Here is a 12,585-nt window from a genome sequence, read left to right on the forward strand (position 1 = left end):
ACATACCTAATCGTCCTAATTACTGCAGTTAATTAAACATTTGCTTCTCTGTCACTTTAGTCATGTATACCGACATATACATTGATGCTCAATATTAGGGTTTTTTTTCTTCTTTTAAGAGACAAATCCATAAAACTAAGCACTGACAAATTTGTATTTTTTGACAAAATCACCAAAAATGTTAACAATGAATTTAAATTGATACACAGTAAATGACCATTAAACACAAAATTTCAAACAATTCAATGAAGCATGAAATATGTCACAAAGCCCTCTTTATTCAATCATGGGTAAAGTACTTATTAAAATGTATCCCTTCACCAGGATTCAATATTCTAGGTATAAGAGTACATTATGCCAAAAACTAATCTCATAAGCAAAATGCAAATACAAGACCAACACCAGTAAAAGCTAAAATATTGATTATCATTAACTTCAGGCTGATGTACTAAAAGAGATGCATGTCATCATCAATTTCCCATTCTTCACAAACAATCCCTTAGAAATAACAACACAAAATTTAATACACCTGGGCCACAATGACCTACTTCTGCAATGGAAGAGAAATGCTTGAAAAGTTGCATAGCCACATCAATTTCTCTGATTCCAAATTGAGTACTATGTATAAAGCATATATAAAAAAAACTGATCATTAGCCAGATGCAACAACTGTAATCTAAACCAGTAAACTGTGAAATGTTAGCAATATTAACCTTTCTATACAGGTGTGGTACTAGTAGAGATGTATACAATCATGAGTTACTGACTGTAGGAAGATCACTTTAAGCTCCTAATTTAATCAAAGTCAGAATGGTCTAAGAACAGTAGTGCTAATGAAACAATATAAAATCTTGATTTATCTGTAAATTACCAGGATCCTTTCCAGCTGTGTCATCAAATCATGGCAATATTTACCCAGTTCCTGACCTGTCTTAAGATCAAACTACTCCCAAATTCCACACGGGATAGTCAAAAGTGAATAAATAAATGCAAATGTCATGCTTTTGACACACATTGTTATATTAAGTAGCAAACGAAAAATCATGCAGATTGTTTTGCTTGCAATCAAGATATCTAATGTGTCTTTCATTATCAAATATACCTTGAATATTCAGGGCTTGTATAAGTGTTGTAAACTTTTCATACATAATGACAAAAACAGATTTCTACTGTACCTTTAGCATGGGTCCTGGCTTTGTTCATGTAGTTGGAGAGATTCTGGGACACCAACATGACTATAGCATGGCTATTTTGAAGTGTGCTGATAACTGAATTCCTGTGGTAAACATGAGATGTCCTTTGTGGAGCATGAGGAAAATTCTGAGGAGCCTGGAAATGTAAAGTAAATCTGTAACACGTGTCACAGCTAGCATAGTGTCCTTTTCTCTCTGTTTATGTAGCAAACTATCTGGTCTTCAAGCTAAAACTGTGTAGAGCAAAATCCATGTCTAAAACATTGTCACTTTTGTTACTTTTATATAAAGATAAAACAAAGCATGCATCTTAAACAAACATTACCTTAATGCTAGTCCTGATAATCAATTTTATGAACTGAAATCAGATTTACTTCCAAGCCAATGCTTACCTCTGGAAACAACTGGCAGATTTCTCGGATTTGTTTTAGTGCTGGCAGCACCCACTTATCATTCTTCAGTTCATCTACAAACTTTGTGATCCAGCTGATTTTCTGTGTATCACGGTCCTGCAAAATGGACAAAAATTTAATTTGTCAGATGACCACAATCACCAGGATATAGTCACAAAAACAAAACTCTAGGTGAATAATATTGAAAAATAATCACAAAAAAGAAAGTGATTGTTCTAGCTGATAAGTTTACATGGTCAATGAAGTGTAAAAAATTGATCTTGGTGACCTACCTTTGATACTGTGATGTAGTACTGCTCAGGTTGCATGTAAATGTCATGTATCAAATCTGTACAAATAAGTGTCCATGAAACTAATATATTAAAATATATACATCAGTGAAGCCAGAAAAAAGTGATCCACTTCTGGCATGGTGGTACAATACTTCTCAAGACCATTCACACATTTTCATGACAGTATAAGCAACAGTGTTTAAGATAGTGACCTAAATACAAACAGCTTATGTGATCAATGGAACATGAATATGAGTCACACTGACCTACATTTCTTAATGGTATTGTACTTCTCAAAGATATATGAGGATATTAGGTTTCATGACTATACAAGCTAAAGTATCAGAGAAACTAACCTAAATACAAAAACTATGTGGCCACTGATGGGTGAGAATCAGGTCACAGTGACCTCACCTAAACTGTTTACATTTGCTAATGCCAATACCATCAATGCTACCAATAGATGACTATGACACTATGGGTAAAGAATAAGCTCTCCTACACTTAGTGCAATCATACTTGTGATGAAAAAAGGTAATGATACTGAAAATAATAAAGGCACAAAATCTTACTTTCAAGTTTGTTAAAAATTAACAGGGTCGATGTACTTCTTTATGAGTGTTGATCATGATGTTAAAAGTTCTTTCTAGAAGGCCCACACATCCAAGCCATAAGCTACATATTCATCTGAATTGGGTTCTTTTATTTCTTGTTTATAACTTAAAAGTGATTTTTGATAAGCATGAAAATCGGGTAATAAACCCCAAATGGAATATAACGCATATGGTGAATTCAGTGCCCCATGAATGGCCACAGTATTGGTCTATACAGTATACACTAATGCATCTTATAAAATTAGTTATGTCATATTCTCTGAGAGGAACTTCAGAAAATCTTGAACATTTTAGGCATTACAAGTGATTTGAAATGGAACTTGGTGATAAAATGCACATAGTGATATCTCTAAAATGTGCCTATTCCTCCTAAGATTTGGACAGTGAAATTTTTACAGTGTTATCTGTCTTAGGTCCTCTACAGGTAACCGGCCCAAAACTAATATCACACCTGTCACTCTATGTGCTGCCTCATCAAACTCAAGGCAGACTGACACTACTATAAGAAGTTTCCACCCACCATTACCTGACTACAGCTGTAGTCAAGGATCTTGATGTGGGCATTCAAAGCCTGATCCATGATGTCCGTGGGCACATCTTCACTGTGTGCCAAATTCCACAACAAACCAAGTACCTGAAAACAAAAAAGTCTGTACATTAACCAATGTTCATCCAGAATACAAGTAAGCAAGTCAAGTAATTTTCTGTGAACAAGTCTATCAACAGCCACATGCTGGAGATGTCATACAATACCAATTATTTTGTCTAGTTCATCCATGCTATGATAATTACAAAGAAAAATCTATTCTGACTAAAGTAGGTTTTACAATCAACTACATAGAATGGAATGTTGTGCAATGATTCAGAACTTGAAAATATGGACTTTATAGTTGGTTGCAAGCTGGTTATTGCATACAGGTATCCCCTGCCCCCTACCCCCTCAACTTCATTCCAAATCAATTGAGGGTGAGATAAGATGATATTTAAAAAAAGGCAAGTAAACAAGAAATCCACATAGGCATAATATTACTCCTCTGGTAAACATTGTCCAAAATAATTTTTATTTTTATTTTAATGTTGTAAAACAATTTAATGTGTTGAAATCTCTACGGCTGCAAGTTCTATGCAAATCAACATGTTCAACAGATGCAATTGTTGCATCTCGTGTGTTTTTTTTTGTGGTGGGTGGGTGGGTGGGGGTTGGGGTGTAAGAATCTGTATGCTACCAGGCTGATTGTTTGAAGATGTTTAAGAGACTGGTTGTATCTTTTGCATTCAATGTAGTTTCATTTCTGCTGAACAACATTTCCAGACAATGCTATAAGGAACAGCTTGACTATGCTGACTGTTGCATGAAAAATGTGTGCAGAGTAAAGCACCCAATGTACTCCTGTAAAGTGAGACTGCTTCCCAGGCCAACTCCACTAAATCTAATACAAGAGTCATTTCAGTAAAACCCATGGTCAACCCAAAAGTGTCAATAGGTCTGAACCTCAAATTATGTTTGATTTCATTTCAGCTGTGACTTGGGGAAGGAGAGGGGCCAAACAGGACTAAAGTTTGTAATTATTTTCCATCTGTGTGACAGTAAAAAATATGATGCTGTGATTGCTATCACCTGAAAACAGATCAATCAGGCCTTATCTTGGCCAAAGAATCAAAACAACATCTGTGTCTATTTTAGCTTCAGCATCAAGATTATCAGACTAGTGCATAGTTTTCTATGTTCACCATGGAAATACTGTAATCAAGAATTTCAATTCATTGTAAATACACAATCGTAAAAACAAATGGACTTCGTGTCATTTTTGTTTTTGTTATGTCATAGGCAATCTCTTAATGGCAATCCACAGTAACAGTAATAATAGGGTACTTTCAAGCAATTATTTATACAGAGAGGAAATTCTAGGGTAAATTACTGTTCTTTGAGAACATATACCACGTTACATTTGGAGATAAACTCTACTACCTCCCAAATCATCACAGAAAAGGAAAACAAATCTGTATTTCCATCTAAGTATCATACAAAAGATAGTAACTTTTAAAAATGAATTATCCTTGCCAAAGCAAGGTGGTAACCAGTACACAGGATGTTTACAGTTTAATCTTGAGCAATACCTCTGCAGTGAAGGAAGGAAGGGTTTAACAGTAATGTGACTGACCACGTAAAGTCACTGAATCATTGAAACATAATTTTCTCCACTTAACAGGAAATAGGCAGGAGAAGGAAATGCACCGACACTGGAGCATATTCGTATCCAGCATGTTGACTTGCACACCGTGACACAAAAGTATATTGACCTGAACTGCATGAAGTCATTTTTTTTTGTAAATTATGTGAGCTTCCATAATACTTACCTGAATACATTAGGATAACTTTATTTGCTACCTCCAAATCCAGTCTTGGAAAGAAGACAGAAAAATGTCATTCTCTCTATACATTATATACATAAAATAAGCAATTCTGACAGGTTAAATCCCCTTCCTACCTGCAAAGTTGCTACTGTTTTACTGGATTAAACCAGTTTTTACTAAAGTGACCAGAACAATTCATCAGCCTAACATTTCCTTTTCTTTGATCAACTGACTGTGAAAGTGGTAGAATACAATTTACATAAAATCAGAAATATTCTTAAGTTGATTGAGCTTGTGGGCACTTATTCTAATGTGCCCATTGTAAATTCAGATCAGTTTGTATTGTACTGTTTACCTTGTGAGCCATGACTCCTTCTTTATCGTCTTCTGCCAATCTCCGAATGAGCTCTAGGAGTTTCTCACGTTGCTTTTTTGATGCATGTGCCCAGCTTCCTTGGAAACACTCAAACAAATGATCCAATTGTTCTGGGGAGAAATCCCAGGCAAGCTTGGCAAGCAAATCATGTACATTTTTCACAATAATGTCATGTTTTCCTTGCTGTAAAAGAAAGCGACAAATCTAATATAAAGTCAGCATACACTTCCAAAATATCTTAATAATTAAATTTCTACATGAATGAAATTTATGGCAGGTTATTTGATAAACCATTATATTCCTTAATATGTCTAATGTCTCCCAAACTGAATATATCCAAGACATCAGACAAGACTGTGAATGCCTAATCATTTACAGATACAAGATAAATAGAGACTAGCAATGAAGGAAGAATTGTCTAACCTGAGCCTCCCACAGTCGGTCAAGATCTTGCAAGGATAGAGCTTTTTCTTTGATCATGAAGCGTAGAATTTTCTCCAATTTTTCCACATACTGGGGTTGATGTAGACTATCTCGCAGAACAATGGACAGCACATCATTCTCCTGAATCCACTCCTAAGTAGAAAAAGAAAATGAAATTTTGTACAACAAGCTGCAAGTTGTTTTCTGCCGCTACTCACTGAAAGGCTAGAGGATTGGGAACTGGATGTAGTACTCAGTCAATCATAGGCAAGAACTTGGTAAAATATGGTCAAAGTCTTTTGTTGAAACTTGTATCACCTGAGACCCTGCCAAATATAAAGCTTCACAACCAACATAATTTTTAAATAAATGTGAATGCAAGTTTTCACAAGTCTTTAAAGCATTTTATGTACTTCAAGGGCCAGAGCTACCAATCTGCTGATCTAGCTCATCAGATATCTTGCTGAGATGAAGCTTTTCTGGAAATTTGGTTCATATCATGCAAGAATATGGACTCTATAACATTCCAAAGATACAGCAGGTAATATAGTTATTCAAAGTCAATAAAGCATCTTAATTCTGTAAAATAAAGTCAAAATCTGGTACTTGCTGAGAATTTTATTAGTAAATGAGGTTGAAATCAAACAAGAAAACGTTAATGTTGCAGTCAATCAAATCACAGAATTGTCTCAGGTTCAGAATTATTTATGCCAAGTACAGTGTGACCCCGCTACGGCGTGCTCCATTATAACACGAATTCAGATATAACGCGGTTGTGCTGTGGCTCCCGAAATTTCATATACATGTATTTTTCTTGTACACTAAAAAATCTTTCTTAAAAGTACAAAAAAACATAAAAACTTTATTGTCATTTTGGGGAAGAGATCGCGCATGTTGTTGTTGTGGGGTTTAACACTATTTTCCAGCACACGATAGGTATACATGGCGGCCAGTATTAATGGTGGAGGAAAAACCCCGGAAAAAAACACCGACCCACGAGAAGCTACTGGCAAGCTTTCTCACATATCCATACTGGCCAAATCCGAGACTCGAACCCACACAGACCGAGGTGAGATGGCAGTGATCCATAACAGAGAGTTCTTTAGACCACTTGAGGCCCCAGATCGCGTATGAATAATACAAGACGATCGTGGTGTGTCTCCTGAAATTTTGTATGTATTTTTCTTGTACACGAAAAAGTAGTTTTTGCTTCTTAAAAGTATAAAAAATAACGCAAAAAAAGTTTATTCTGGGATCGCGTAGGTCTTCGCCAATGTCGCAAATTTGGATTGTTTTTCCTTATTAGTGGCAAAACATACCATGTAGCAATTTTCTTTTATTGGCGACGTTCATGGCTGTTTAAGCTTTTATATACAACCATTGGTTTGGAGTGCAGAAATTCAGAGGCCACATAAAAGGAAGATGCAAACTGGATATAAAATGCTCTGAAATTTATTTATTGCTACATAAACAAATTCTTTGTCCTAATTGACAAACCATTTAAACAGTGCATTATTATATTATAATCCACTTATCATGACATCTAGCACGAGTACTGTTATGTTGTGAAATATCCGCTTTTTTGTTGTTGACATTTCTGGTAACGGAGATCAACCGGACGAGGTATTATCTTGTAATCTTATCTTTCATCGGATTTTTGGCCACTCGCTAGTAATTAATATATTTACAAAGACTGACATTTGTATGTGGATGGTAAGTAAAATTCCTCTTCTTTTCACTCAGAATTAAATCCTTCAGAACACTCACATTTTCTGTAATAATCCCTGTCGTCAAACCTGAACACCTGCGTCTCTATCCTCCGTTGACCCTTTGTTAATTTTCAGACGCATGCGTGGAAGGCAGCATCACGCTGCTACCACAAATGTAAAAATAAAAAAATTAAACAAATTAAAAAAACTTCTTCTTACTTATTGGTTTATTCAATAGGCATGGAGGGATAAATGACAGCCAATTCTTTTTTAAAAATGTACCCAGATAAAATAGTTTGCTGAAATCTGAAAGGAAACCGATTACCTTTGAAGCACCGATTGTTATGAAAACGTACTCAGCAAATGGAGAAGAAAAAATATCGTCTTAATCATGCAATACAATTATTTGATGTTGCCGCCGAAATAAGAAATCGGCATTTGTTTGGTTCTCCAAAGATGTCCTTTAGCGGTGACTTCAATAACGCATGCACCCTTCATCAAAGAAAGCCGACTACAATATTTCAATAACAACAAAGAACTTTTCATCAAAGTAAGTCAGTCACAAACTTAAGAAAGTGATGGAATCTGATGGATTTTTGAATTTTCCAACGTGACTGGAACACGTTAACTGTGCCGTGAAAGTTTTCTTTTTGTAGGGAAAAAGTTTATGCTTATGAATGCTACCAATGGCGGATTAAAACGCAAACTTTTACCAACTTGGGACGTACTGAAAAGTAAATGTGCTTTGTCATTCGTCACGTGATTGTGCTACATTTTTCCACTGAATTCAGACCAATATGACCTGTGACAAAATTATTGAATATTTTAAAGCTGTGTGTGCATATTTTCGATGGAATCACTTATATTGTGGATTCAATGTATATGATGAAGTTCGCGGGTGAGTACTCGGTATTGATACTATTCATGCTATACATTAGACATGTATATATAAACAGTATTCACGTATATGTACCAATTCTTGGTTTTCTAAATAAAGTAAACTATTATATATGTCTTCTCTGTTTTCATTACAGGTGTATTTCTCATTTAATATGCATCAATTTAAGATGGTAACTGTGCTGATGAAGGACATATTTTACCACCCACATTTATTACCTACACCCCTCACCGCAATTTTTTTTGGGCACATGCATAACTTTCTTCAGCTAAATGACCTGGCTGCTTATAACACAATTCGGTCTATAACGCGGTCAGGTTCTATGGCTGCCAACTACCAAGAATCTTGAAAATATATGTAAATTAGTAACTTTATCCAAAACCTTAACAAAATATTGACAACAATGATATTACTACTAGAAGAAAAAGAGACTGCTATATCTCAATTCCAACTAAGCTTAATAAATAGTTTGAACATTTAAGTGTCTACAAGCTATAACAATGCACATTCTGAGTTGATCAAGGAATATAACTCTGTAAGAAATAGTAAAACCTATTATTTTTAAAAACTTGGGCATTTTCTTTAAGTTAAGCTTCACAGCCTCACAACTGCATTTAAATGAAATGAAAAATGTACTTTCCAGTTTCCATAAGATGAGCATAAGCAATGCAAATGTTAGGATAATTAAAGGCGATAATTCTAAGATGTGCAGAATGTGCTTATAATCCATAAACTTTTGTTGACATAATGCTTCATAGTAAACTTGATTCAAATATTATAATAAATGTTGAAGCTATTGTTCAAAGGGTTGTGAATTAGCAATGTCTCTGCTAAGGTGATCAAGGGCCATAACTCATAGAAAAAATGTACAGAATGTGCACATCATCAAACTCATAAGAGTGTGAAAAAGACTGTATTAGCAACATTTATGATGAGATGATCAACACACTGGCACTCTACAGTTTCATATTTTGCACAGGGTTTGAATTTTAAAGAAAAAGAATTTCCCAGGCTTTCCTCACTGGTTATACTGGCTATTTAAAAAAGACTTGTATATCTTAGGTATAATTCAAAGAACCTTTAATTCCCTTTATTTTGGTGAATGATTGATGGGTGTAATATGGGTTGTAGAGTATCCAGCTTGGCGTTACTCAAGATGTGCACCTTTCAAAAAAGTGCAAGCTCCACTTGGTCATTTTCACTTCCTGAACTTCATAGGTAAATTTAATAAAAAAGAGCCAATAACTTTTTTATATTTTATATATTTGGTAATTCATTCACTGCACTTTCAGAAGCTGGTATTGTCTAGTCTGACAAAATTCTTTTTCGCTATCTTAATAGCTGCTATGAATAGTGTACTTTAGACTAATTCAGGCTGATTTTCTAGCACAAGGGAGCAGTCATTTTAGTAAGCAGTGTGTTTAGATCATGTACAATTTACAAAAGTAAAATATCCAAAGAAATATCATCCAGATTACATTAATGTAGCACAGAGGTATGCCAACATTCTCTCCATTGTGCATGTTTTAAATGCAAAAAACTTCACCTTACATACGTCACTCTCTCATAAGTACATAATAAGTTCCAAAACTCCAAAACTCTAAATGCAGCACAAGCTCATCAATGAACTGAGCTATTGTGATGAAGCTACCTTGCAAATTTGGTTTAAATCTTAAATAAATGCTGAAAGTAGAGGTTTTTTTTAAGGTTATGTATTAGCTACGATGAACAATTTCCAAAACTCCAAGAAATGCGTCGAACATGCTCATCATCGAACTTGAACAGATCATTATCTATAAGGTTGCAATGGTTACCAGACTCTTTAAACATATACACAGTTAACAATAACTGAAAATATGCCATTTATTGAATTGATTTTAAAGCTCAATCTTTTTCCCTCCCATTAATATGCAGATGTTGATCCTTACTGGCTATATAGTATCTAACTAGTATATCCAATAAGTTTTCTATCTTTCCATCTAATGTTGCTACTGGAGAGATACATATCAGATATAACAATTTCTATTATCTAATACTGAACACAGCTATGTTGTAGTCAGGTAGGTTAAAGTATGTAGAAACTGGTGTCTCTGGTTGGTACTATCGCTAAGGTGCACTAAGAAATGGTGTTAAGCCCAAAACAACATGTCTCACTTGAGTTAAAGCGTCAGTTAAAATCAGAATCAGGTAGCCTCATTTGATAAGATTAGATGCATTTGTCTCAAAATCTGACTCTTTAGATAGTTTAATTCATAATAACTGACAGAGAGGACACAGTTTCTTCTAATGGAAGTGGTGGTAGGATTCATAATGTAGATAGCACTGCATATCTGCGGGTTTACAGTACAGATCAAATATTATTTACCTGAAAAATAGTATCATGGAATATGATTATTTCCTTAGACTAATACATTGTATGTTGAACAGTTTTGTGACAGCTGTCATATAAGATGGAGCCACTTTGGCTGCTGCCGATTTGTTGGTTATGAGAATCGTTGAAGGTAAAGTTATAGCATAGTAATAATTTTAAAAGGGTAAATATGTTCGGATTTTAAAGATATCTGGGTTTACTCATAGCCAAAGTTCTGGCTAATCATGTTATACCTTCAGGGTTGGGTATGTTAGTGTATGGGGAAGTGACGTCTATCATATTCAAAAGGAAATCATCTGGAAAACTAATGACAGCTTCAATTTTATTTATAAAATCCATATCTGTAATATACGAGGGGATGGTTTTGACAAATAGTTTGATATGTCTGTATATTATATTACTGATATCAGTAGAAGAAATGTTCCAACTAATGACATGTCTCCTGGGAATTTGTCCTAAGTAAGACTTATATGTATTTTCGGAAGTAGTCAAAATTTAGGTGTATGGATTTCACTGTTAATTATGTTATGAAAAGGACTGTCATATAAATGATGCAGCTGTCAAGATAAAGTTTTAAAGTAAATCTAGTCAAAATCCAATAATAATTGTGTAAGCTACAGTGTTCGCAAGGTTTTACCAAGATTTGAAATCCTAATGAACTAATGTGGAAGCCATCGTTTTCACAAGGTTTTGCATAGCTTTGAATCCAACAACTAATGTGGAAGCCATCGTTTTCACAAGGTTTTGCATAGCTTTGAATCCAACAACTAATTTGGAAGCCATCATTCTGACAAGGTTATACATAGCCTTGAAATCCAATAACTAATGTGGAAGCCAGCGTTTTCACAAGGCTTTAAATAGATTCAGATAATTAAAGACCACAACTCAGAAATAGGCACAGAATGTGTTCATTTTTAACTTTTCCAAGCTACGGCTGGATGAACTTCACAGTTTGAAGTCTATGTATAAATATACATGCTAGAACAATCACAAAACTGGATAGACAGTGACCATTAATGTCCTCTTGCCTTAGCAGTTTGGTGGCAAAAACTTCAAACAAATCCATAAAAAAAATTCATTAAGACTTGTACATGTTTATTTTCTGAATCCGGTGGTGAACACAAAGCAAGAGATCTTTAATTAAAATGTAAGCAATAATACTCAGTAAACAACCCTAAAAAGCAGGTCATGGTAATCAAATTTTGGTGCATGACACAACTAATGAAAGCCTAATAAATATGTGCTAAAAATTTATTTTTATCTCTCATCAGGAGGTGACTGCAATACAGCAAGTCCTTTTATACCAATTTTTTGTCAACTGGAGTGGAAATAAGTAAATGATGACAAGGAAGTAGACAATAAATTGTTCTAAGAAAACTACTTGACATAAGTACTTACTCCCATTTTGTCTGATGTAAGCCACTCATCCTCATCCCCCTGCGAGTGTCGGCTTGAGTGGAACGAGACATTGGCAATAACTTTGTTCACTTCATTGAGAGCATTCATCTTCCCATTAAATGAGGATATTTGCAACAACCTGAAATACAAGGTCAGAATAATGACTAAAAAGAGCGCTGTCCCAACCACCATATTTATTATTTTTGCACTGGGAGAGAGGGTTAAGTTGAATGTTTGATCCGTCTCTGCTAATATTCAGTCTTTGTAAAATTGAATATTTGTGAAAATTTCATGCAAAGTTAATTAGTAAGTAACAAAGGAAATATGTCACACCTTCTCTCTTGCTTGACTGATGTTTCGTTTTTTACACTTTCAAATGATCTGGACTTTGGATCAGATCTGAGAGAAAGCAGGGATGTGCAAAAGTAACAAGCTTCCAATCTCTAAAGTTCAAGTATGATAGATCTCATTACAAGATACGAGTACGACTATAAGAGAAAATCTTAGCCAAAAACTAAAGCAAAAATTTTGAAAAAAACCTGACCTTACATAAGAGCTAGTGA

General features: G+C 34.7%; 1 protein-coding gene across 3 annotated transcripts in view; it reads right to left on the bottom strand.

The window, feature by feature from the left end:
* LOC149799209 (ubiquitin carboxyl-terminal hydrolase 9X-like) overlaps positions 1 to 12,585 on the bottom strand; it is a 197,299-nt gene that overhangs the window by 159,903 nt on the left and 24,811 nt on the right. For 2 of the 3 annotated variants that reach the window (XM_089958475.1, XM_089958477.1), the window contains exons 9-14: positions 12,023 to 12,161; positions 5,647 to 5,799; positions 5,203 to 5,406; positions 3,013 to 3,126; positions 1,586 to 1,702; positions 1,176 to 1,329 (exon numbers count right to left, since the gene is read on the bottom strand). In XM_089958475.1, the coding sequence (XP_089814601.1) occupies positions 1,176 to 1,329; positions 1,586 to 1,702; positions 3,013 to 3,126; positions 5,203 to 5,406; positions 5,647 to 5,799; positions 12,023 to 12,161 (881 nt within the window). The remainder of the gene's footprint in view (positions 1 to 1,175; positions 1,330 to 1,585; positions 1,703 to 3,012; positions 3,127 to 5,202; positions 5,407 to 5,646; positions 5,800 to 12,022; positions 12,162 to 12,585) is intronic. The other variant, XM_089958476.1, reaches the window with a different exon arrangement.

This window comes from Sinohyriopsis cumingii, chromosome 5 (assembly GCF_028554795.1).
Source record: "Sinohyriopsis cumingii isolate HCF-2022 chromosome 5, ASM2855479v2, whole genome shotgun sequence".
NCBI classification, from domain to species: Eukaryota; Metazoa; Mollusca; class Bivalvia; order Unionida; family Unionidae; genus Sinohyriopsis; species Sinohyriopsis cumingii.